This window comes from Strix uralensis, chromosome 4, assembly GCF_047716275.1.
Source record: "Strix uralensis isolate ZFMK-TIS-50842 chromosome 4, bStrUra1, whole genome shotgun sequence".
Classification (NCBI taxonomy): Eukaryota; Metazoa; Chordata; class Aves; order Strigiformes; family Strigidae; genus Strix; species Strix uralensis.
In genome coordinates this window covers 65215264-65241278 of record NC_133975.1, presented here as the reverse complement: position 1 = coordinate 65241278, position 26015 = coordinate 65215264, and the positions used below count along the sequence as shown (strand labels likewise).

The 26015-nt window shown below is 46.9% G+C and overlaps 1 protein-coding gene across 1 annotated transcript; it reads left to right on the top strand.

The window, feature by feature from the left end:
- Positions 1 to 10026: 10026 nt before the first annotated feature.
- EREG (epiregulin) lies at positions 10027 to 19440 on the top strand. The gene is made up of 5 exons (XM_074867009.1): positions 10027 to 10127; positions 16640 to 16723; positions 17177 to 17300; positions 17884 to 18030; positions 19031 to 19440. The coding sequence occupies exons 1-5, from the start codon at positions 10082 to 10084 to the stop codon at positions 19089 to 19091; spliced, it is 462 nt and encodes a 153-aa protein (XP_074723110.1). The 5' UTR covers positions 10027 to 10081; the 3' UTR covers positions 19092 to 19440.
- The last annotated feature ends 6575 nt before the right edge of the window (positions 19441 to 26015 follow it).

Below are 26015 nucleotides of genomic sequence, written 5' to 3'. Positions count from 1 at the left end.
CCAGGGCAGCTGTTGCAGCCAGAGCACAGGCTGCTCTGAGTGGCTCAGAGTATGTCTGGAGCAGTCTCTCCTGCCCTCCCGTTCCTTTCACCCAAGTGACTGGCCTAGGAGGAGAGGAGAAGAAAATGGGGTCCTGTCTAAGATGGTTTTGGTGACACCGGCCCCACTGAGGTTATTCTGGGAATTGGACTGAAATGAGACATGTTCTTGTTTTTTCTTGCTTGTGACACATCATATGACTCATGTCCTTTTTACCAAAGTCTGGGGGAAGTGTGTGTGCAGGGAGGAGATGTAGAATGGGAAGGTCATGAAACGTAGTAAAGCTTATCTTGGTCTCCCTGGAGTTTTGTGCAGGATTAACATTGCAAGTCTAGTGCCTTTTTTGATATATACTGAGGATTGTTGGGAAGAAAAATCATTGCAAGACCACCAGGTGCCAGTGTGCATTTTGTGCCAGACAATCTTGGTTTTATGTGCTGCCGTTCTGCCCAGTTGCTGTTCAGGATTGTGATCAGACAAAGCAGCAAACAAGGGTGATAGCTGTAGAACATTGGAACTGATCGACAGGAGAGGATGGAAGAGTGCTGGTGACAGAGAAGATGTGGTGAGAGATGAGCTGTGCAGCATCCAACTGGAAGCAAGGAGAAGAGAAAGGCTGGGGTTTAGAGTGGGCCCAGCTAGCAGCCAACGAGGATTGCTACATAGCACTAGAGGAATGGGACTGCTTTGCAGAAGAAGAGCCTGCAAGGCTGGGGAGTACAATACAGCCACAATTCAGGGACAGAGATGTAGCTAAGGGGCTGTCGTGGCCCTTCGAAAGAGGATAGTGAACTCTCCCTCTTTACCTTCAGAACTATCTTCAGCGAGGACAGTAAACTGGCCTGGCTCAGACAGACAGCTTTTACTGCAGTGCATGGCTTGCCTGAGTATCTCTGTGTGGGAGATAGCATCTTGGATGGGAGGCCTCATATGTTTTCTGGTCAAGGGTATGACAGAGATAGGAATGTGGGAGCTGGGGGAAACCAGCTTGACGCACAGAGGCATCGACGCAGAGAAGCATTGCTTGATGCAGAGGGCAACAGTGTTCGGATCTGTGTAATGTGCAGACCCTAGAGGTTTGGTAAGAAATGGCTCTTAACTTCAAAGGGCACCAGGTACCTGAAACAAGATCTCTTTTAGATACAACGTGTTTGGAGACAGTAACAATATACTTTCTTACGAGGACTCCCTCACCTGCCCAAATAGTATTTAAGGTTGGGTCAACTATTATTTCTTGAACGCTTTACTAGCATCTGACCTTATGCTAGCACAGTTGTAGCCTGGAGTTATAGTTCTTTAAGGCACTTGGTTTGGAGCTTAGGACGTACTGTCACACTACTTTGCATCAGTGTGCTCCCAGTAGTGGGTTATTCACATGCGGATTAGGAGTGACACAACTTGATGCGCCTGCTTCTCCTACACCAAGGGTTCTTACTGTTGTTGTTCTGTTAGCTTCCAAGCTGGAGCTTTCCTCTGCATGAGGGCAGCTCCTCCATCCCCCAGAGCTAGCTACCTAGTCAGTTAAATATGTGCCAACTGAGGTGGGCATGCATTTCTTTTAATACAGTATTTAGCTTAGAAGGAACAGCCTCTCTCTAACTCTGCTGAGAGGATATGTCCTGAGGTGGACTGCTAAAACATGAGAGATTAGTGTTACAACTTCTTTTTGAAAGGTATTTTTAGATTTACTGCAGAAAATATGCAGGATTATGGACAGGTATTTAATTATTTGCAACACTGAAGGAATTCCTGAGAAAATTTTAGATTTTTCTGTGTGCGTGTGTCTGTGTATACAATTGTGTGTCACCATCTTCATTCAGTTAGAGTGGAAATTTATATGAAGAGGGTAAAAAACCTACCTCTAGGTAAGATGTAGCAACAAGAATTCAGAGTAGTGTCATTCCCTTGCTTTCTCTACCTGAATGAGCACTACATAGTATAAGCCTATGGAAGAAGATGACAACAGTAATGTATTAGTTATTTGATTTATAGTTTCCCAGCAAATGCTCTAAAGATGTACCAACTCCACAAACAATTTGTAAAAGCCATGAAGTAGAAGCATTGGTACGTACAATTAGAGGCAATTGTTGTGGTCAGTAACAGTTGTGCAATGTTACCAATGAAGTTTTAGTAGAGAGACACTTATAGCAGATGGGCATATATCAAACTGGTCTATGGTGAGCTTGCAGGCACAGCTGAGGGATTTCCAACAGGATATTTACAAATTGTTAATATCCTGTTTATGAAAACCGTGTAAACAATCGAAGGCCATTGCCCAAAGGCTCTGATGTTATTTAGATCTACGTAAAAGACAGTTCCAACATTTGCAATGTAGTCGGCAGCTCTGATGATACGTGACATGGTAATCAAAGCTACCCCAATGTAATCAAATGCACACAGCAGTGCGCAGCACATTGCATAAGAGTGCTCTAGGAGAAAGAGGGAAGAGACTTGCAGAGAGACCTCTTTTAGTTTAGTTAACCTATGCGCCCTTTAAAGTGGTTGATTTGGAAAGATGAGTAATTAGCTTTGCGTACAGCAGCCCTTCCTGGAAATCTCTCTTCAGGTTCACAATGGGGAATGTTACAAGAACAAAATGGGGGGAAGGGTTGAAAAGCCGGGATGGAGACTGAAGAGCAGGGCCATGTTCTGCACGGGCTCTCGTGTCCAGCGTGGTTGACCTAAGATAGGCCATCTCCTACGCTAACTTGATGGTCTTTGTTCTGGTTGATGTCAGGCTGCTTGTGTGCTTGGTTTGGGCAGGGTAGATTAATCTGGGTGTGGAGCTGGAACGTGAGTGTGTTATGTATGAAGGGGTGACCTCTGCTGTAGGCATGCTGAAAGTCAGTGGCCAAAAGTGTCTCATCCTGAGCATCTAATGTGCAGCCTTTATTTGGATGCCTGTTTTCTTTGGAAGTCCTGTAGAGGGACTTTTGTTATTGAGGAGTTTAACCAGATTCAGAGTCCTAACTTGTGTTTGGCAACTTTGGCTAATTGACCCTTATCCATAGCCCTTTTCATGTATGAAGGACAAAGACCCTGGCTGCAGGAGCATTGATCAAGAACTGCCAGACCTAGCTTAGTGCTGTTCTTTATTTAATAACTGACACCGATCTAATTAAACCCAGCCCTGGCCTTTATCCTGTCCCACTTGATTTACACGCATGCGCTCCGAGTGTCATAAAGGAAATCTCCTTGCATCTTTTAAATAACATCAAGCTGCAGGAACGAGGATGAGGGGGTGGATGTGTGGATACCACACAGAGGAGTTATCCGTGGAAGTGTCACAGCCGATTGGGTGCTGTCACCTCTCCCCCAGGACATCCAGTTGTAGATTCCTCTCCTTGTCCCATCTCCCATGCACACAGCAGGTGACCAGCACCCTCCCTACCCATGGGTGGAGAGGTAAGGACGAGTTCCTGAGGGGTAGGCCTAGGCCTTTGCATCTGCTTGGCCCTTGGGCAAACCCACAACTCCTTGCTGAGAGAGCAGAGAAACATGCAGGGTCTGAATACATTTTGTTTTGCTTCTTAGTCAGGGAGGAATCTAGGCTGCTCTCCCGAGTCAGGCTGGGGAACAGCCAGCTCTGACTAGAAAACTGGGGTCTGTCTCCTTTTCTGGTGGCTGATAGAAGCCAGACCTGCATACATGGGAGGAAAAATCGATGTTGCAGGCAGATGGTTTCCACCTGTGCTGGAGCTATCTTTGCCCTTCTCAGCCCCACAGAGGCCTAGAGTCTTTCCCTGGGGCTCCCTGTTGGCACCCTGTCTGTGGCTTCTTCAGTCTGTGACCTAGGAACAGTGTCTAGGGAGGCCTGGATACCTGAGGTGATGTTCAGACCATGGATGGGAGGAGAAGGTGAGTAGAAGATGATTTCACATAGTCTTGGTCATTCCCAGACCAAACCCCAGAGGTTTCCACATACCATGTGACTCATGGTTGGCTCTCAGGAGTTGGTGGTACTAAATTCACTGAAGATCAAAGAATATGGAATTTTATAGCAGGTTGGGCCCAAACAGGGAAAACACAGAATGGGAACATCTTGTTGAGTGTTGCAACCCCAAAGTATTCCTGATCAGCTTCTTTCCCTTCTGGCTGCATCTCAGCAGACAGAGAGCATGATATGCACAGCCTGGCTCCAAGCTGATGCGAGCTGGAGGGAGTGCCGTGGCTTATTTTAGTGCGAGTTGTAGGGGAGCTTCATTGTGGACCACAGTGTCCTACTTTGAAATATGACTCTAGTGATAAATTGGGCACCCATGTTTATAGGTTCCCTGGGGCAGGCTGTCTCATCACCTCTGCATGACAACAGCCAGCACAATAAAGTCCTGATCCTGACAGCCTTTTTTTTGGTCACTTCAGTAATAGTAATGATTAACAGTAATTATCAGAACAGTAATGGGAGTGTCCCATAATGCTAGTGGATGGGGGAATTCCACTAAGTGCATCTGCTCCCATGCCTAGCACTAGTTACCAGGCCAAACAAATACACCGTGGACCTGTGCCTCTTTCCTAGATTTGGTTTCTGGAACATGTGCTGGCTAAGCTGGTTTCAGGTGAATTGCTGTTTACTCCATTATCCCTAATGACACATTCCTTGTGTCGAGGGTGCCCCAGCTCCCCGTGCGCATGGCTGGCGTGCAGGTGACAGTCACCACTAAATCGCAGCCAAAATGTGGAGTCTGCAGATGGCTGAAGTCCCAGTGGCAGTGCAGGGCCTGGAGCACAGGGCAAGTCACAACTCAGTGCTTCTTCCGATTCAGCAGGCCAAGCACAGGAACTCTGAGGCTGGGAAGTAGTCTGCAAGTCAGCCTTTCCTCTGCTCTTGCCCTGCTTTTATCCCCTCACCCCCTGCAGCAGTGAAAGGGGCAAAATACGCTTGCCAAAAGGCTTGAAGCCACTGTAGGTGAGGCCTGTGTAACTACTCAGGTGATGGCCAAGATTCCCAGATGGAGCAGATGAGAGGCAGAGGGTTCTGCTGATCCCGTGTGTGCATCACGTACTGTTTAGCCTTTAGCGTAGGCCTCAGAGGCTGGCCTTGCTCCAGCCTCAGGCAGGTCTTTCCTTCCCTCTGACAGTGGCACTTGTATACAGTGTCCTCCTCTTTTCTTCCCCATGCTAGCGCCATCTGTCCTGGTGGAAGATACAGGAGAGGGATGGAAGGTAGTGGTGGAGAGCCCATAGCCGGGACTGGCTGCTGTGGTGAAAGCCCAAGAGGAGCCAGTGAGTGCCTGCTCAGTCACACCAGTCCCCACAGTGGTGGTTGTTGCTGTCATTTCACTGTCCCGAAATGGATGATGCTCTCAGGGCAGAGCTATTGAGCAGATGAGCCACACGGTCAGCTGCCAGGAACACGCTTTCACATAACAATTTCAATTACACCGGCCACTGGTCAGGGGTCTAAATGCTGCACCCATGTGTACACATGGTGAACCATCAGAGAGGGCAGTCTTCATGTTTGCGTGTGTTCTATCTCTCAGTGGTTAACTCTCATCTTCCTGGAGAATGAAAAATACTGAAAGAGGTGCCGATGGACAGAACAACACGCAGCACTGATGGCTGGTGTTCTTCTTCCAGCTTGCTTGCAACCTGCTACATGCTGCAGGGAAAAACACTTTCCTTGCACCTTGGTCCTTCTCATATTCCTAACAAATCACTTGGAGCAAGGAGAAACAATTACTAGATAGATGGGCAGTGATACGGGAGGGACTTGATTTGATGACACCCTTTACAAGGGTACAAATAAAATGCTCACACAGGTTTGTTTAGCAGCAAGTAAAGGCAGAAGCCATTAAAAGACTCCACAAATGAAAAAAGCTACAAACCCCTCGGAGGCTAAGAAATCACTTAGCATGGAGCACTGAGCTGTAATTAGGAAAGGGAAAACACCAGCTGAGCATTATGAAGCCCTTCCTGCCAGTGAGATCTGTTGAGCCATTCAGGAGTTGCCCAGGGGAGAGTAATGGAAATGTCATACAAGCCAGAAGAATGAAGTTTTGAAAACTGCCCCGTAGGGAGCAATCCAGCATGAACTGGCAGATCTGTCTGCCTTTTCATCTCCATCTTTTGAGACACATTGAGATGGGTTGGAAGTAGCTGTTTGGGGTTTTTTTCTTTCTTTTTTAAATTACTAGTTGATGCTGACCCAAGAAGTTGGCCAAGAAATCAGTGGATTTGGGGGATTGTTTTTTTCTAAAACAGCAACACATCTGTGTTGTCCAGTAGCTTTGACCTCACCCTGCATTTACAGGAAGAGGCATTAGCCACTTTCAGCCTTGGGGGCAGCGTTTTGAACTCTCATAGTTTATAGGAAAGCCTGGTTGTTTAAGAACATTTGACCTAATTAATCCCTCACATACATGGCAGATTTGAAACTGATCTTTATATGGAGTAAGTTTGGCTCAAGGTTTTTTCTTACTCCATTTCCTCTAGACTCTCTCGTCTATGTATCCCAGTTAAATATATTCCCTTCTTAGGGCATCTGTGTTCACATGTGAGCCCAATACTTTTTACCATTTATGATTTGCATACTTAATTTTCTGTAGTTCAAAATGCTGTCAAGAGAGCTGCACTCCAATTAGCTATCTGATCTTTTGAGAGTATTTCTTGATCTCTCATGCTGTGCCATGAAAGCTTGCTGTATATGAAAATTTGTCTTACACACATACTACTGTAAGCACTCATGCAATTTTCAGAAATGCTGGCCGATTTTTCCCAAGAATTTATGGAAATGCTGCTTTTTGTTACTTTTTGTGTGTGTGTAACAGTGCCAAGTGCTTCAGTGCAAGACTAGGAATGATTTTCTTCCAGATTCAAAAATGCTTTCTGACAAAAAAATGTTGATTTTGCAAATAGGTCTTATTCTCGACAGACAGAAACAATGTAGATCAATCCCCACAATGGCAATGCATGAAACTGGGTGCAAGTCCTACGGAAAGCAGCTGAAGTAAGTGGTATAGTCACTTGTCATGTATGGTTTTAGTTATGTAAAAACACATACATAAAGTGGCAGTTCATTGCTGTGAAGACATGTATTCTTCTACAGGAAATCACCATGAGGAAAAGTATTTTCAAGCACAGAAAAATGTACATTTAACCTGCATTTTTTCCTCTCTAAGTTGAAAAGGGTATGTTGTTCATAGAAAATCCTCTGTGTCATCAGTGATAGATAAACTAATAGACAAAGCTCAATCCATACCATTGAATTAATCACTGCTAAGAATCTGCTGCTCTGTCCGAAAAGAAGACAGATGAATATGTGTGACATTGAAAGACGATTAAGCACAACATGGACTTGAGTTGAGCCAAGGTACTTTGTAAATAGAGGTTTTCTTTGAAGATAGTTATTAAGCCATTGCAAGGTAATAAAAGCAAGTAAGTCTTTTGCGCAAGTTCTTAAGGTATTTCCTCGTATACTTGTTACACTTTGTAAAGAAGAAAACGTGGAAATGTCAACACATTCTGGGGGCTACTCGCTGGTCTGATGCCAAGTGGCATAAATCCATCACTGCCTTGACTTGGGCGTGCCAGTTCACCCCAGCAAAATTGAGGCCACTAGCTGAAATGCACCCGTGATGCTCTGTTGCCCAATCAGTGCTCCCTCTTAGCATTGTACAGACATGTCACTCTGTACTCAGATCTGTGGGATGAAATGAATCTGCTTTACAATGAACCTATCGGTGCAGGAAGGTGCTACTCAGTGTGAATAGCCTCTTGGAAAACTGGCTCTTAAGGTGTGTATCAACCTTATTCAAAGAGGCAGCCTCCACGTGGAGGAGAGGATGGTGAAAGCCGCAAGCGGGGGTGCCAGGTGCGGAATCACATACCATGAGGCAAAGAACATTACAGAAAGATGAAACAAAGATGTGTGCATGATACTTGTTTTCCATATATTCAAATCTGAAAGAGGAAATTCCAATGAATTGCTCCAATTGTGTCAGCGTTACTTGGTATCTGGATACCAGTACAAGACTATAATTAAATGCTCTCTTTCAGAGGATAAATCATGCAGGAATTTAAGGGTGAAATTAATTATAAAGTGGAAGTTCTGCAGTGATGCTGCTTTTTAAGGCATCTGTATGCCCACAGACAGAAATGCTTTACTAATCATTGCACATCCTTCCTTTACTCATTAGGATCCCTGAAGGAGCAGACAATAAAATCCTTAATAGGAGAATCAGCCCAAATTAAGGAAGCAACAAAAACAGTCATGTGGCATCAAAAAAAGCTACCATCTGCTAATCTTAGAGTGGTCTACTGATTGTATGGGGGTAAGCCATGACCCTAATGCTAGAAAAGTGAAAAAAGGGACTTAGAAAAAGATTCCAGCTATATCATGTCCCACTTACTTGTGGAGCATGAACTTCTAAACGCTACTTTCACACTCATCTTTACTACATTTATCTTCACAACTCTTATACCATTCAGATATTTAATAAATGGTGCTGACATACAGTTCTCTAGTAACACACTGCCTTTTTTCAGCATCTTCTGTAGATCTAAGAAAATGCTCTCAACATGAGGAGGAGTATGATTTGTAAGTACCAGCTCTATTCCAGCTCCCTGAATTAATGTGCTTATTACTTATAATTGCAATCTGAGCATGGAGGTGTAGTATATCGTATTCTGCAGTATCTTCTACAATTAACTCTCTTGTACCAATAACCACTTATAAAATGGAGAAACTATGGATACTTGAGTCACCAGCTATTAAACTGCAGCTCGCTATCAATACTCAAATTCTTTACACTGTGAGATAGGCTTATCAGTTCTGCAGTAAATTGGATATCACCTTGCCTTTTTTGACGATGGAAAACAGTAAGACACAGGAAGAAGTCTTTTTGCTTTAGAAGGAAAAGAAATAACCACCATTACTGAGCAGCTGTTTAGATAAAACACACTGTATTTTAGGCAAAGGTGTACAGTAGGGATTTGGGGGTGGGGAATGTAAGCACCAAGTGAGGCCTTGCCTAACATAGTGACAGAGTGCGTGGGCTTCAACAAGACACTTGAAAGGAATTTCTTTTAGAAAGTGCCTGTAACTAGTTGACTGCTAAGTAACAGAAAGCTCTGTTGCTACGAGGAATGGCCCCTGGTACCGGGCTGTGGCGAGGCCAGGGGCTAGAGGGGCAATGCGGCTTAAGCACACGCTGACCTTGAGACTGTTGCGGCTTGGTCCAGGTGCTGGGTGAGGTGCTGGCATTCCTGTGGCCTGTGCTGGAAATTAATAGACCATTTCTGCCCCGAGTGCCGAGGCTCCCTGGCAGCAGCATGTGTGTGCCGAGGGTCACTTCAGAAATGCCAGGAGATGAGAGATTAGGGAAGCCAGCCAGTTTCTGGCTGCCCACCCTGAGGTGTTTTCCAAACCTTGGTTTACGCTTAGGCAGTGTTCGTGGCTGTGCAGTAGCCCAGCGTTCCTTTGTGTGCAGGCAGAGCCCACCCGGGCAGTGCTTGGCTCCGGTCCACGCGGCACCGGCAAAGTCTCGCACTGATGGATGGAGGGCAAGGAGAGGCAGCAGGGCCGAGGCCGTGCGGTCAGTCAGCCGTGGGCATCCCTTGCCCCGGGGAGTCCCGGGCATCATCAGTGCTTCGGCCACGTTGCTCAGAGGGGACAGGCGATAGATAGTACGTGGGCTTGTAAAATTTGCAGTAAAGCATGCTAAAATGAGGAAAATCAACCGGACAGCAGCCACTGGCCAGAGGGCTCAGGCAGGAGTGTGCCCGCGGGGGCAGCCGGGCCGGGGGGCCGCCTCCTGCCCGCCGCCGGGGCATCGCCCCCGGGCGCAGAGGCCCGGGAGGGCACCGGGCAGGGCCCAGCCCGGCCCGCCGGGGGCGGTGGGGCAGGAAGCGAGGCGACCGGGGCCGGGCACCTGCCCGAGCCCAGCCAAGCCGGGTTTCATCACCGCCGCCCCGCCTCTCCCGCCGGCCCATAAAGGTCCGGGGCGGCGCGGCCGGCACCCACAGCGCTCCTGCCGCTCCGCCGCTGGCTCCTCGTCCACCCTTTCTTCCTCCTCCTCCTCTTCTCCCCGGCGACGCGAGGGCGATGGACACCGGCTGTCTGAGGGCCCGCAGTCTGCTGCTCTTCCTCGGTGAGTGCCGCCGCCGTGCCCCTGGCTCTGCCACCCCCCACGCCAGGGCAGGGACTGCCGGGGCCCGGACGGGATCGGGCGTTTTCCAGCTGCTGGAAAATCTCTGGCAAAACGTAAAGCTCAGCTTGCCTTCAGGTGAAGCCGACGTGTTTCTTCTGCGAGGTGAAGTCACGGGCAGGGATGGGTGTACCGGGGCGGCTGTATGAGCGAGGAGAGGAGCCCACGGGTCTTAGGCTGCAGTGTGCTGTTACAGGACAGTGCGTTGCTTGTGCGGTGCCCAGGGGTGCCCTGCGACTGAGTGAAGGTGAATGTTCATTCCCCTTCTCCCCAGCTCTGCTCGCAGCACAGTCTGCTCAAGGCAATGCAGTCTGTTCTCTTTCACCTTGTCCTGCCTTGTTTGTAGTCTGGTCCTGCTGCCTTCATTCACCCCGGCTGTGCTCGGGGTGAGCTCAGCAGGTGAAACCCCAGGGCAGCAGAGACTTCCTTATGGTAACAAAACAGGTTGTGGCCTCCCTCTGCTTGACACTTCTCCACCTCCTCACTGGGAGTGTGTTACTCTATTGTATGACATAAGCTACCTGAAAGTCCAAAGTGAACACGTGTATCCTTAGAGCATCAAGAGTCCTGGAGCCTGGGTGCGCTGCTGAAACAACAACGGATCCCTGCAGCACACCTCCGCTGGGTGCTGGCAGTGACTTCTGAGAGCTGACCCTGGGAGGTGACTCGAACCATGTGGGCAGCAAACATTTGAGGCAGGACCAAGACCTGGCACACTCACACGCTGCTTTAATGACAGAGTGTATTCTCACACTCAGGGTCGCAGTTGATGGGGAGGATCACTTCCCAAGACTTCTCTTTTTGGGGCTGCTAAGCCCGCTGCAGCATGAGTTTCTATCTTTCACCTTGGCCAGGTACTTCCATAATAGCTTATGGATCAGCTGCTGCACAGCATCTTACTTGCCAGGACAGCGGGCTAAACATCTTGCAGTCTGTGAGTCAGCCATGCTTTGCACAAAACTGGCACTGGAAGGAACTGGTATGTCTTCATGGGTTTGTATACGGATTTATTTATTTCCGGGGCAGGCACAAAATCTAATAGTAGGGGATAGATTAGTCATAGCTTGATGGCATCATAACAAGTGGTACGAGCACTTTACTGCCTTTCCCTCCCAGGTCAATAGTGTAAGCAGAACTTGGTGCCACTTGAAGAAGCCGGGAAGACTGTCTGTAGCCGGCATTATGCCAGACTTTAAGAGGTTCCCTGCTGAACAGCTGAAGCTTAACTGAAGTGATAGTCATTGTCAGCTTGATATCCTGGCTATCATGGGCTTGGGAGAGAGCCATTGCTTACCCCTGAGGAGCCACAGTGCTGTGCCAGCCATGCAGTGATGTGGCAGTGATAGAGCCAAGCCCAGGCCCTGCCTTTTCCATGAGTTACTGCAGGAGCCTTGGCACTGGTCTCCTTGCAGTCACTGTAATGCTCACTCAATGGGGAAGGCAGGCCTTGGATCTCCAGACTCACTGGACAGTTTCAGGAGCTGCTGATCTTATGTTTTCCTGTGGCACATTTGTCTGGCCATCAGCAAGTGGGCCGAACATAAACGTCACTGAGTCTGGAGATATGGAAAAAGTGGCTGATGTGTCTGGCTGGAAGGAATAATGGATTTCTGCTGCTTCTGTGGTGTAGGGACCTCTGCCCCCACACATGTAGTGGAAAGCAGAGTGGCCCAGGCACAGGGGTAGCATGCGAATAAGATCATTGGTGTGTAGGTCTCCACAGAGGTGGAAGCAGTCCTGAGATGACTGGGTGCACATAATACGTAATTATCTGCATTATCTCTGCTTAAGGGTAAGTCCTGGCACAAAGTTGAAGATGATCATGTGGGCCTGTAGCAATTATGGAGTGATAGTCTTTCCATACAGGTTGGTGTTCCCAGGGGTGCCCTAGAGCTGTTCTGGCCTGGCCCTGGGCACCTGTGACTTTGAGGTAACAGTTCTGAAGTCATGAGTACAAAACGTGAGATGGGGAAACCTGGACACTACTTCCCAGAAACATGTAAAGACACTTCTGTCCAGTTGCCCTGAGGGTAATTTATTTGAGCTGATCTCTCTCAGTAGGTGCCTCCATTTAGACCACAGGCCAGACATCCGTAGACTGCAGGGTGATGAGGGGTGGAAGGGGCTGATAGCATCTCCTTTCACTTGGGTGACAAGAGCAACCTGTACATTTTGTATGTCTGATCTCAGGAAGAGGAGTGTTGGGCACCTGCCTTGATGGGCATGGTCAGGCAACTAGGCACCAGGTACATCCTACCCAAAACATCAAGAAGCAGCCAGATGGTGCATTCTGAATGCAAGGATGGGGAGGTATGTTCTGTCTGAGGTGGTTAAAATTACCTTGAATGACCACTTCCCTTTTCCCAGGAAAAAATGCTCAGCCTGTGTGGATGACCGGAACTTGAGAGATGCTGTGCTTGAATGAGCACAGCCAAGTCTTGAGTAAGCTGTTTGCAAAGCTTTCCTGGCTAACTCTACATTTCTGTGATCCTCAGCTAAAACACAACCACCCGTCTAGCCTTTATTGCCAGAGGTGCCTGCTTTGTCTGAGATGGCCTGCAAACTTCTATGGCTAGCTAGGGAGGTTAGCAGCAGAGTGGTACGGAAGGCGATGCACTAGAGTTAAAAGGTGGCAGTAGTGATGCTCACAAAGCCAATAGGACAGACCGGCTAACTTCTATGTTTCCTGCTTAGCCTACACAAACAAGGCCTTAGGCAGTCAGACATGTCTGGGTGTCCAAAATCAGGTCATGGGGATCCATCTTGATCTGTCTCTAGAGTTAAGATGGGCTGAGATCTTCCAAGTGCGTGTCACCTGGACACCTCTGTGCTTGGCATTGCTTTGAAAGTGCAACCCATGTGAAAAATGTAGGCACTACCGCTGTGGCAGAGAGACCACAGAGAGGTCCAATGTGAAGTGGCATCATGGAGTCTTCTTCGGATGAACTAGTACAAGACTAGTGATCTTGGTGTCAGGCAAAATCAACTCAAATGATGGTAGACCTCTCAGAAACCTGACGATTCCCCTTTAAAATGGGTATAAATCTTGCAAAGAGACTAGTTCTCAGTTACGTGTATCCTGTCTGTGCATCCTTCATCCTTAGTAGTCATCCTGTAACTGGAAACTATAGCTGGGTTTCAGTGGGTGAACTGATAACTAGCCCTTGCATGTCATCTCTGATGAAGGCTGCAGAAAGGGAAGGCAGCCTGTCTCTGCCCCTCATTTTCCTTTCATCCTTTGTGGAAGGACAAGGAAACAGCAGCATTATTCCTGTGCCAGTAATAGCCACTGCTGTCCTGTTAACCTTGCAGGAATACCTGCAATACCGGACAGTATTGCACATGTACACTAGTGGTGTGGCACTTGCATTCCTGTGAGGCGCAGGAATATCCACCATTGCATTACTGTTATCTTGTACCCTGTGGAGTATTTGCTTAGTGAACAGTGAAGAAATAAAAATATAACTACCTCTCCCAGGTCCTATGTTTGGTATACATCATCTGATAATTATTCTGGGAAAGCCTCTCCTTTCCCATTGCGATGTGTGGATCCCTTATCCTCCTGCAGGATCCCCCTCCCATTGATGTCAGAGGAGAAATATGTGCATGGGGGAAAGTGCAAAATATAACAGTGCAGAGCAGGAAGAACTTTGCCCGAACGCAGAAAATACTGCTGGGTGTCAGCAAATACCCACACCTGTACTCCGTCCTTTCCGGCCTGTGTGTCTGCAGTCAGGCGGAGGAGGCTATCAGTTGTCGCGCATGGCTGGAATGGGGCAAGCCTTTGTTCAGTGTTGTAGGAGGAGGTTATTTTTAATTTATCCCTCACCGGTGTCTGAGTTTTGGCCTTTCCTCTAGCTGGAAAGCGATGCCTCCTTCTGGAGCAAAGAGAAGAGCCAACCTGTTTCTTTCACGTACCTAGGTTTGAGCTTCTCAAATGCAAAAGCGGGTTTCTGGTAGCTCTCGAACTGGGAACTTTAGATTAAAAAGCAACTGCTCAGGTTATGCTCAGATCAAGGAAGTATGCCAACTGAAACAGATATAAGTAGACTAAAAGAGATCATCAGCTGGCTTTATCCTCCTACTTAACTAAGTACGATAGAAGTGGATATCTCAGGTACCTCTAGCATATTTTGCTTTGACTTATGTTCATTGCTTCACATCTTGCATAGATGATAGCAGCAGTCTGTGGGGAACAGGAGGCAGCCTCAGGTCACTAACTCTCACTAGTCTCAGGATTTCAGCATCCCTTGTTGCAGTGACATGGTGTATACTTAGTGGGACAGAGCTGTCCTGTGCCACAGCTGCTGCCTGCCAAGGGAGCAGCTTTGTCCATGGAGCACTTCTGAAATGTCGCTCTAGTTCCTGGGAAGAAGAACTGACTCGGTAAATCTTCTTTTCCCAGCATCATTTGGGACACCAGGTCCCTGGCTGAAGCTCAAAGCCTACCGCTCTAGCAGTAACTGAGCTGCCACCATCTGTCTAATGGCCTAATCCTTCAAACACTTAACTTTCTGTTGTGTCAACTCAAATTGGCCTTACAGAAGTGTTAAACTGCTTCTCCTGATGAAATCTATAGTGAGCACAGTGCTGTTTAAGAAAAAAAAAAAAAAAAATCCCACCCTGAAAGTAAATTTGCTGGTCCTGCCCCATTGGAGTGAAAGGCAAACCCTGCTGAGTCATTCCAGCAGGCACAGATATCTCCATCTTAGTCTCCTGTACAAGTCAAGATGCTGGCATCATTGATCTGTTACTGTGGCTCTCACTTTGGCAGGCCTAGTCTTTGTCCTTTCTTCTAAAACTTGGTGGAAACCTGGCTTGTTAGCTTTGCAAGGAATGGTGTTTTTTAAGGAACACAAATAAACACAAAAAAACCCCAGTTCCTCTAAGATGGATATTCCTCCTATTCTTGTATCTAGCTGGAATAAAGCTTAAAGGAAGACTGCTGATCACCCAGAAATAGACAAGCTGCAGGAAGTCTATAAATCACCATTAGATTTAACTCTGAGATGTAATGAAACTTTCTAATAACTGGAGTTGAATTAGAGTGATCAAGAAATTATGAAGGCACACTCCCTCCATTAGACATGCATGACCTGACAAGTTAATAGAGGCAAACAGCCCAAAGACACAAATTACAGACTTCTGTGGAATGGGGATGATGACTAAGCAGTTCATGAGCAGGTTAGTTTGTGACCACAGCAGGAGTGTTAGCCAAGTGGATTTCATGGCCAGCTGGGGGCAAATACCGACTGTTCCTCATGGGCTAGCCATGAAGCTACAAGTACTTGTGTTCGCCTTCAAATTCTGTTTGGAAATGTTCATTTAACTAGTAGAATACCTGAAAGCTGTGCCTGTGCAGCACCATACAGCCCGAAAGATGTCAAAATTCTTTATAAGCTGAATGTCTGAGAGAAGGGAAAGGAGGACCCTTGCTCCCCAAGGAAATGCAGCCACTGCTCCAGCAGCCGAAATCCTCAGGCAGCATGGTGCAGTCTCCTATTATGCCTGGTATCTGCCTGAAACCTACTGAGCTGCATTTTTCTTCAGTGTGGATAGTGAAGGAAGGACAGAAATGTACCCATTTTCTTGTGGGGTTCCACTGAGATAAGTAGCACTGGTCCAGGATCCATAAAGTGGTCAATAACCTCTCCAACCCAGTGACCAGATGAAAAGGCTTTGGTATCTCTCATTAGCTGTGTTTGCAAGTGGGCCTTTAATTGGAAAACTCCAACACGAGTATTAGTGGAGGAACTGTCCAGCCTTTCAGACTGGTTACAGCAAGTAGAGGTCTGAGGAGGCTCTTTGCTGATAAAGAGCAGCTTTTGTGTTAAGCCTGCCTCAAGGAGTAGTAGTCTCTGAAGCCAGTGGTGGGGCGCTGAGCCTGGCTCGGCACTGATCTGGTGTACTGAGTCACCAGCTGCACTGACTTGCTGACTCTTAGGAAATTCTCTCCCCATGGACTGTTCCAACTCAAGGACATCCTGATTTTGATCACCAAAAGAACTCCTCCTGCGATGAATGCTGGATTGTCATGCCTAATTGTGGAACCCTGGCTGTGCCCCTTGCACAGGTGCCATACCAGACTAGTCAGAAACCTAACATACTCAGAGTTCACGTAACTTCTGCCTCTCCTGTGTAATCTCTCCAAGCCTGTTCCTGCCTAGTTTCACTCAGAGTATGGGTCAGAGGTGGGTCACAGACACAAAGTTTCTGTTTGATCTCTGTTCTATATTCAAAGTTTGTATTTCAGAGATGTTTCTTTGGGCTGCCTTATATAATAGAGGCAGCAGATCTCTCAGACTTGTACTTTATCAGCTTACAACACTGGGTTTTTCCCACCAAGATAAAAAGCTTCTGTTCTACTTGTATTAATTTAATGAGTACACCAGCTGAAGTACTTAACTATACTTGAAAAGCATCTAGTTTTGACTCTTCTTTTTATTCTCTTATAGGTTACCTATTGCAAGCAGTCCTGGGTACAACAGTGATCCCATTATGTGGGCCTGGTGAAATGGAGAACTGCACAACAGCACTAAGTAAGTGTACTGCACAGCTCTCTTTGTAAATAACAAGTCTTTAGTTCCCATCTTCCTTCGGCTGGCAGCCTCACTGAGGTGCCCTCAGAAATCATTTTTCTGTTGAGGAACATTGCCAACATCCTGAAAAGTGCTCAGTGTTGTTGAACAAGAACCATTTTTTAGTCTGCATTTCCTTTAATATTGCTTCTTCGGCAGAAGAGCTCTGTCTGAGGTGACAACTCTGCTGTGAAAGCAGAAATAGCTTATGTGGAACTCCCAAAGAAAAAGTCAATATAAGTCTGGCCTGGGAAAATCCTCTCCCTGTTCAGAAGGCTTGCCTGCTTTAATGCCTGTGGCATTGGAGGTCTCTTGGTAGCAAGACTGTTAGTCATACTTGTAAAGCTTGTATATTGTTTGGGAAATACAAAGGGAAAATAAGGCTGATGAGATGATAACAAAATCTCCTTGCAGTCCAGACGGAGAACAGTCCACGTGTGGCTCAGGTTGGGATAACTAGATGCAAGCCTGAAATGAAGGACTACTGCTTCCACGGACAGTGTGTGTACATAGTGGACTTGGATGAGCACTACTGCAGGTATGGACAGGGCGCAATGTGTCCTGCAGACCTCCCTGAAGTGGGCTTTGAAATGAACCGTATGTGGCCTTTGATCTTGTTGCTGTTGACACTTAGCTGGAACACCAATCCACCAAAGTATTTAAATGCTCACAAGAACTTAAAGAGGAGCAGTATATCTATAATACACTTCAGCTGCATTTAAGCAAGTGTTAAGCATATGTGCTGGCCCCAGTGAAATCTGGGTGAGAGTCTTAGGCACCTGAAATTAGTCACCAACCCAGCTTAAACTTGGGACACTCATTCTGATGTGCTTCCCTGTTCATTTGTATTTACAGTTGTGTGAGATCCAGACCTCAGGCAAAGCTGCAAGATCTCTCCTTTGGTTTAGCCTACAAAATAAAGATCCTCTAGGCATTTTTAAGGGTATTCCTCATTTACTTGAAGAATTTGCGACCATTTCTAGGACCATGTGGGCTTGAGTTATGTCAGTTCAAATTGCTTGTCCCTGGGCAAACAGCAGGCCAGCAGTATAGCGTGCTTTGTGGACTGCTAAAATGTGACCCCACGGTGAGGTCTCTAATTCTGCATCTCTTATCCTCAGGTGTGACGTAGGCTTCTCTGGTGTCCGATGTGTGCATTCAGAACTTGTCAGACAACCCCTCAGTAAAGAGTATGTGGCACTGACAGTTATTGTAGTTCTGCTTTTCCTCACCGCCGTCTCTATTGCAAGCTACTACATCTGCAGAAGGTAAGAGATATTTTCTTCGTGGCTCAGAAAGGCGAGTCAGCTGTACATGTAGTGAGATGTCTGCTGAGTACCTTCAGATAGACTGGGATACCTACACTCATTTGACTGCATGGAGATAGTTTGGTATATAGACCCGTTAGCCTGCACTTAGTGAAGTGTTCAAAAAAGGAAGTAAGCTGGCTGCATAGCATAGCCTGAATTGCAGGCTAGGCAACAGTACCGTCAGATGCCTTTTAACCCTGATGTAGGGTTATATGTATAGGTTAGTTCACGTCTGTCTTAGAGGGTGTGTTGATGTAAAGGAGAGAGCAGACACAGAACAGGAAAATTCTAGTTCCTTTTCTTGGTAATGCCATTTACCCAGTCATCAGGAACTGGAGAGCAACTGGATTAAAACTAGCTAATTTGTTTATCTGCTGTGTTATTGGGGTGACTGTGATGTCATGAGCACTGCCTTATCAGCTTTACCATGGAGGACAGTAGTCTTCTCCATTAACAGACCCACAAGCAGCTGGAATGGTTCTTCAGGCTAGTAACTAACTGTAAGGAGCTGTCAGAGAGCCAAGAAGGAGGAACAACCCCCAGGCAGAGAGCTCAGCTTCACAGAACTAGATGGTAACTACTGGAATGCGTCTTCCCTAGCCGAAGACTCAATGGCGCGTCATCTCAAACAGAGGATGGCCTAGTTGGTTAGGGTACTCAGCCCTATTGCAGGGGAGGATCCAGCAGGATTTCTCAAAGACAAACCTAATACCAGCAGCAAGACTTTAATGTGGATGTGAAATCTTCAGTGAAGAATTGAGAGATTAGACTCTGCATACAAGTTATCTCAGACCTGGAAGTGAGCACAGACAGAGCCTAGCCGCTAGAGATTTAAGACAAATGTGAGGAGGTCATACTCTTTTTTTTTTTTTTTCTTCCTTCACCCTCTCCTCCCTTCACTCCCAAAAAGCCATTTGGAACAACTGGTTTTCCAGAACTCACCCTTCTCTACTTACAGGTACCGAAACAGGAAGAGACAAGCCAACACCAGCGAATACAAGGAAGTTGGTGCCATGTAGAAGAAACCATGTCTTCCTACAGTGTTCCATTCATCTGGATGGATTCAGTAGCTTCCCATCTATTTAAATGTTATTTTATTAATAATATTTACAATATTTATATCCTTTTAAAAATTTCAATTGTTTGGTGATCCGATCAGTATAGGTCAAGCATTTTATTTTCAGTGTTTTATTTTTTTATTAAATAATATTTCCTAATGAGAACCCCACCTAAGTGGTTCTGTGGGATAGAGATATATTTTTATAAAAGCTCATCTTCTTACTCTGAAGAGTAATTTTATATTTATTCTTGTGAATATGCTCAAAACAATTCTACTCCTTGAAATAAAAGTTCTAGACAACGTCAAAATGTCTGTGTGGTTTGATTGAAGTGAAACTTGGCATGGCTTGACTGAGCAGGATGTTATTTTTGAAGAGAGAAACCATAGCATCGTTAATAATATGTATCGATGCACATTCGTTCCAATGAATAGAGCTATTAGCTGGCATAACCAGAGGAAGACTTAAAGGAAGAGAGAGCACAGCTCCTAGTGCAGCCTATCCATCATGTACTGCATGACAGCAGCGTGGATCTCAGCTCATCCATACCCTCAGGAAAGTTGTGCTGGGTCTATTTTGGATTACAGCAAGGAGGCGGGAGCACAAATTGATGGGTCTCTGCAGCTGAATACAGTAACACATGGCAGCATGAGTGTAGCTGCAGGAAGAATACTTCCTCAGAACGAGTACCAGCACTTGAGTTCTCCCCATAGCATTTCTGCCATAGTGTCTATCGTACAGCTGAGAGCAGCAGAAAATAACATTTTTGAGTTTGGGCTTTATGTAGATAGCTTGTTGGCCTACAATAATGGTAGACTAGCTGGCTGGGTTTAGCTGCACCCCAAGTGTGGCTCCCTGTGAACAGGAAGGATTCTTGTAGTATCTAAATCATCCCTGTTCATCCCATCACTTCTCACACTTTCAGAAAATGTGAGAGAAAGTACAACCTTTACGTCATTCCCAGTCTTTGCCAGAGATCCGTGCAGGCCATGTTGGCCTGCATTGCTTGGTGTTTATGGGTGAGTCCTGCGATCTCTTGACCTGCGCAACAGGGTCGTTGTAAGGGAGAGTGGTGGAACCTGAGACATCGCAAAATGAGAGTGCTATTTCAGAAGCTCTCAGTCAGCCAGAGGCCCTTGTGAAGGAATAAACTGGCTCTTTCCCTCTCTCCTTAAACTTATCCCTTAGATACTCTTGAGATCAAGCAAATGAAAGGGGGGATTTTATTCTCAAAAGTGACTTTGCTTGCTTTTCTGCTATGTGTTGTCTGTAGCGGGACTTAAATCTGCCCTGCATCATCCTATAGAGTAAAGCCTGTCTGTGACCTGCCATGAAAGGGAACCTGCAAGCTGGTCCATGCACACACACAGCAATCTGGCAGAAGTAGGCCAGCTGTGGCAAGTCATTTGGCCAGCAGTGGTCTTTGGGAATGTAGCTGTTGGTCTCCTCTCTGGAGAGCAGAGGGGCTGTGAATGGGAACTGAGGAGGATCGCTGTAGTTGGGGCTGGGAGGCAAGGTGGGAAAGGCTTGCCCGAGTGCTCTGCCCTGGCCATGTGACCTATACCCCTTTCTTTGGAGAAGATGAGTCACGTGAAATGATAGCTCTGCTTCTTTCCCAGCTCGGTACTCACTTCCTGACTTGGACTTACTTTCCCTGCTATCTTTCCTCTGACAAGGACCAACCACAGCAAAGGTGTGGTCAGGCAGACCTGGGGTGTGTTGAAATAGCTCTGCTCAGAATCGTCTAGTTTTCATTGGACCCCCTTTGCATGTCCTTATGGCTGCAGGCAAGCTGGCGCTCACTGTTTGACTTGAAGTCTAGCACAGAACAGCCTGTGTTCATTTGACCATGGGATATCTTGCCCATCTTTTTCAAACACTGGGTTATCCTGTAGGGTTATGCTCAATGTGCTGGGTCTCTGCAGGTAGCCCGTTGCTACCTTCTGCCATCTTCTGAGATGACTTAAGAGCTCATTTTTGGCAGTGCTACAGACCAGTCCTTATCCAGCCCTCAGTGTGGATCAGTCAATGTTTAAGATGGGTCTGGTCAGTACAAATTTTTCCCTAGTCTGCCTGATCCTTTGTGTCTGCCTTCAGCATCGAGTTAGAAGGGGATTGTTGGTCATTCCCAGTTAACTGGGTTAACTCCGTGTCACAGGGCCCTTATTAGCTGTTCTTCAACTTTTCACTTCCTCTCTCCTTTTCCTGTAATCCAGTTGTCACAGAGGAACCTGTTCTGCCAGGTAACTGGTGACAGCTAATGGCAACCCCAGCCACAGCCTTGTTAGCACAGCCTTTCCCAGTGGGAAGATAGGGCAGAAATTGATTCTTGGAGCCTTCTTCCCTTCTTGCTGTGACCCAGTTAGGATATGTGTTGACACATCTTTGTTTCCCCCTCAGGCTTCCCCACCTGTCTGTGAACTGCTTTGGCCAGTCCCTGTTCATCCTCCAGAAACTTTTCCTGGACTCTCCAAAGAGCCTCAGCCCAGAGGCACACACAGCCTGGCCGCACTTTTGCTCCAACTCCCACTCGCTGCCCTTTACACTCCTCTGCTCCACTTGGCAGAAGCATCACAAAAGGGGACTCCATCCTCTCACCACACCTTTTGTAAATGATGACCCCGTGTATTTGAGGTCCCATTACTAGAGCTCCAGTGGCTGAAAGGCTTCAGACTCTCTACCCCTGCGCTGCTTACCACCAGCCCCTCTGCACCTGAGCAGCCACAGTAACTAAAGATGCATCTTTCCACTGCAGCACTTGGGTCCACATGCCTTTTGCTGCACTTGCAGAAGTTTTAAATTGCAGTAACGGCAACAGCCTGGGGTTTATCATGCCTTTAACTATTTAGGTCAGGCAAATCTAAGAGGAATAGTCCACTTCCAGGCCTGTGCAGGATTTCTGTCTTAACTTTTAGCTGACTGGCTTGATTTGGCTTGGGCTTTCTCCACCTATCCTGTTGCTCATCTTATTCCCAGCCCATAACAGCCCTTCCAGACTCTGTGTTTTTCTCACTCCTGCACATGATTGAGCAACTGAAAAGCTTGGGGCCACATACCAGCCTGCCACCTCAACAGCTTCTGCCGGCTGGATGTAGATCGCCAGTCCAGCAACCACGCAGCCAGGTCCTGATGACACACCCCAAATAATTTGTCTCAGAGAGTGAACCTCCTTCATTCTTTCCTTGGTTTCTGCTGGCACCACCTCCATCCCTCTGGTGCAGCAATTCCTCAGCCGCAATGCCCACCATCAGAGTCACCTTTGGCTGCAACTCTCTTTCTGCTGGTGAGAGCGCCTGCGGTGTGCCTCCAAGATTGCCCTGTCTCAGGCTTCCTTACCAAATGGCTTCAGCTCCTGCATGAGTGTTAGAGGCAGTTCTCCCATGGCTGTGTCAAACTGCATCATGGCAGAGTAGCTGTGTGAAATGGTGGGATAGGAACTAGAGACTGGTATTGAAGAGACCCACTGGATACCGCAGCTATCTACATGTCCTCAGGGCCACCAACGTATTGCTCTGCAGTTTTTCTGCCTGGGACACTTTTGCTGGCAGCTCTCTGGAGGATTGAGCTCCATTTGGCACCTCTCTATCACTTTAAAACTTACCCCAGCTCAGACCTGCCCTGTCAGTAACCTTGCTGTGGGGTTCTTGCCCACAAGTCTGTATATTTTATCTGAAACCCATTCCAGCCTCTTGGGATTCAGGCAAAGGACAGCTGATGCTTTCAAGCCTGGGGCTGTCTGACCTAGAAAGCAATGGCAACACTCCTCCCTTGGTGCTCTGTGGAAGGACGGTGCTTTTTTGAAGTAAGGCTTCCTGTAAACTCTCTGAAATGCTATGCTTCTGTGCAAATGTTACTGGTGTTAATATTTCCCCTGGTCACAATATATCCAACTTTTTTTAAGAGGGCATTAGAAAAAAAATCTTTCCAAAAGCAGCAGCCAGCCACTGCAAAGAGATCAGAGTAGGGGTAGTCACAGTAACTTAAGTCATCTGTCACCTTATCACTTCTCGAGGGAGAAAATTTTTCAGCATCTGTGGTGTGCCCACTGTTACCAAACCTGGAGTTACCATAACCACAATGTCCATGGCTACTGCAGAGGCTAAAACCAAACCTCCTTTAGTACACTCTTCATCTATGGCCACACAACAGATGACACAGCAATGCATTTAACTTGGGAGGCTGACCTTTCTCTCTGCAGATGCTGTCTTGCCTGTTGCGTGCTTCATGGTAATGTCACTAGACGTGCTTTGGCAATCGCAAGCCTTTGTGAGTCATGTGTCCCCCTCAGCGGGTTTCCTTGGAGTGCGTCACCTGGTCATGTCACAAGTTTGCCAAGAGCTGGAGGAAGCCTTCGTGATGGTCTTGGGTTACATCACAGAGGCGGAGGACGTTTGGACAACCGGTCCTAGTCCCCACTGAGGCAAGCCTCAGATTGCACAGTGCATCTGGCACCTTATCTCAGGGCTGCTTGTGAGAAGGGCAGGTATGGAGCACAGGAAGGAGAGAGAGGAGGTTAAATGGGCTGGAATGACTTATAAATTACGCACTTGTTGCAAATCTGGTCTAGGTCAGTAGCAGTCATTCTTTGTGTTTATGATGAAGAAAGGATGGATGGATGGATGGATGGATGGATGGATGGATGGATGGATGGATGGATGGACCGAGGAACAGAGATGGAAGGAGGGAAGAAAGGATTGATGGAAGAAAGGATGGATGGAAGGTGTTCCATCAGTAAATGTAGAGGTTTGGTCTTGCACAAATAGTCATCATTATTTTAATAAAGCCAGTGCCAAACCTAAATTACTCCAACACTCCCATTATATAATTCCATCCTGTATGATTAAAAGCTTTCCCAGCAAACTGGGAGATTGAAACAACTGATCAAAAAAATGTTGAGAAATCTCTCTGCCCTACCGTGATGGATGCCAGTCTGATTCTTCTGACCCAGTCACCAGAGGGCATCAGCCTCTTGATAGGAAAACCCAGTAGAAATTTAGGAGATGACATGCAATAGCGAACAGGCACCAGTCCCAACTGGGAACCACCGTTTGTCCATGGACATTTGTCAGCGGTCCCCAGTGGTCTTATGGTCCTGTGGTGGTGGCTCTTTCTATTCCGGTCTGTCAGGCTGCTTGTCAATGCCCTTCATTATAACGGGAAGCCGAGCCAGCTGTACAAGCCACATGAATGAGGAAGAGAAGCCAGTTTATCTGCCTATCCCAGAATGGCTTTAGAACCATTTAGGCAGTAAAGGCATGGAAACAAGGGTTAATTTCAGGAGACAAGACTAGCTGAGAGGAGGTGGATATCCATAGGAATACACACAGCAACAGGGGAATAAGCCTTCAGGTCACTACTGAGAAAGGGGTGGTGAAAACCAAACTGAAAAGTTGTAATAAGGGGATGGAAAATCAGAGAAGAATATAGTTTAGATGAGGGCAAGAAAAGATGGTGAGACATTTGACTGTAAAAAGAACACAATGTTGAAGTCAGGAGGAAACAGGAGAACTCGGTACCTCACAAGATCAGTGCACCTGTGGCCTCCCAAACATTTGGAGCTCATTCAGGAGGTCTACCTGCTCAACCCACCTATGCCAAGGACAAGCATCATTGAGAGCGGAGCAAGGCACAGCAAATTTCAGCCCCTGTAGAAAGCTCACCAAGAGGGCAGGAGCATTTAAATAAGGAAGGTCAAATACCAGAAATCAGACTGGAATTGCAATGGCTGGAAAAACCCAGCAGGGTGAGTCCAAGCCATCATTTTCAAGTGGCTTGATTTCTAACCAGCTTGTCTCCTTCTCACTAGTAGCATTTTTGTCTTTGAAATGGGAAGAACCCCCAGAAAAGGGCACTCCCAAGCCCACCCTCAGCAGCTGCAAAGGCTCAGCCAGGGAAAGGTTGCTGTCAGAGCTCCCAGTGCCCAGTCAGCACTGCTGGCCTCCCCAGCCAGCCTCCCACCACTGTGAGCAGTGCCCCTGTCCCAGGCGATGCTGTGGTTACAGCTCCCTTGTTCTGACTGGTGTAATTTCTCCTCAGCCATTGCCTCCACAAAGACATCCCTGTGCAGATAGCCTGACACAGCCAGGCAAGTCAGCTACTCCACTCGTGGAGATGCAGGGCTCTCTTTCTGCAGTGAATTTTCACTGAGAATTTTTCCACCTGCAGGATTTTTCTGGTGGAAAATACAGGTTCTGAAACAGTCAAGTAATCTGACTTGGGTTTGTTTCTTCTCCCAACATCTCCACCTATTTATTTAGTTTTCCTTTCTACTGGGATAACTGAACTGGGATATTTCATTTCAGCCAGTTCATCACTTGTCAAAACTTGTTGATTTTTTTCAACTCACCCAAGTTGTTTTGTTCCAATGAGCTCAAATCAAGCACAAGGGGAAAAAATCCATTCATCAGTCAATATTACTGAATGGTTCAGGGTCCCATGACAGTTCTGGCACTGGTTTCTTTCCCACATAGTGGTCACCTCAAAGACTACATCCCCCACTGCCAGATCACCATTTCTTTGCATGCGGCACCATGGGTGTCATCCCACGCTGGCATGCATGGGGCTCAGATATTGGACTTGGCACAGCAGGGGCGGAGGAAAGTGGGAATGCAGCCTCCCTGCCACGTTCTGCCATGAGGAGTTAGCTTGGAAATTTCCTGTGGAAAAGCAGCGTTTTGTGCTCATCCTCAAAACAGCAGAGAACGTTCTGAGCTTATGAAATGTGAAATTTTTGTATGCATCAAAAAAAAGTGGAAATTAAGGCTTTCAACATCTTAGTGCAAAATTTGGAGCATTGCCAACACCAACATGGAAAAAGTAATTATGACATTTTTGGCATAATACTGTGTTCTGGAATAGAAATGGAAGCTGGAAAGCCAGACTTCC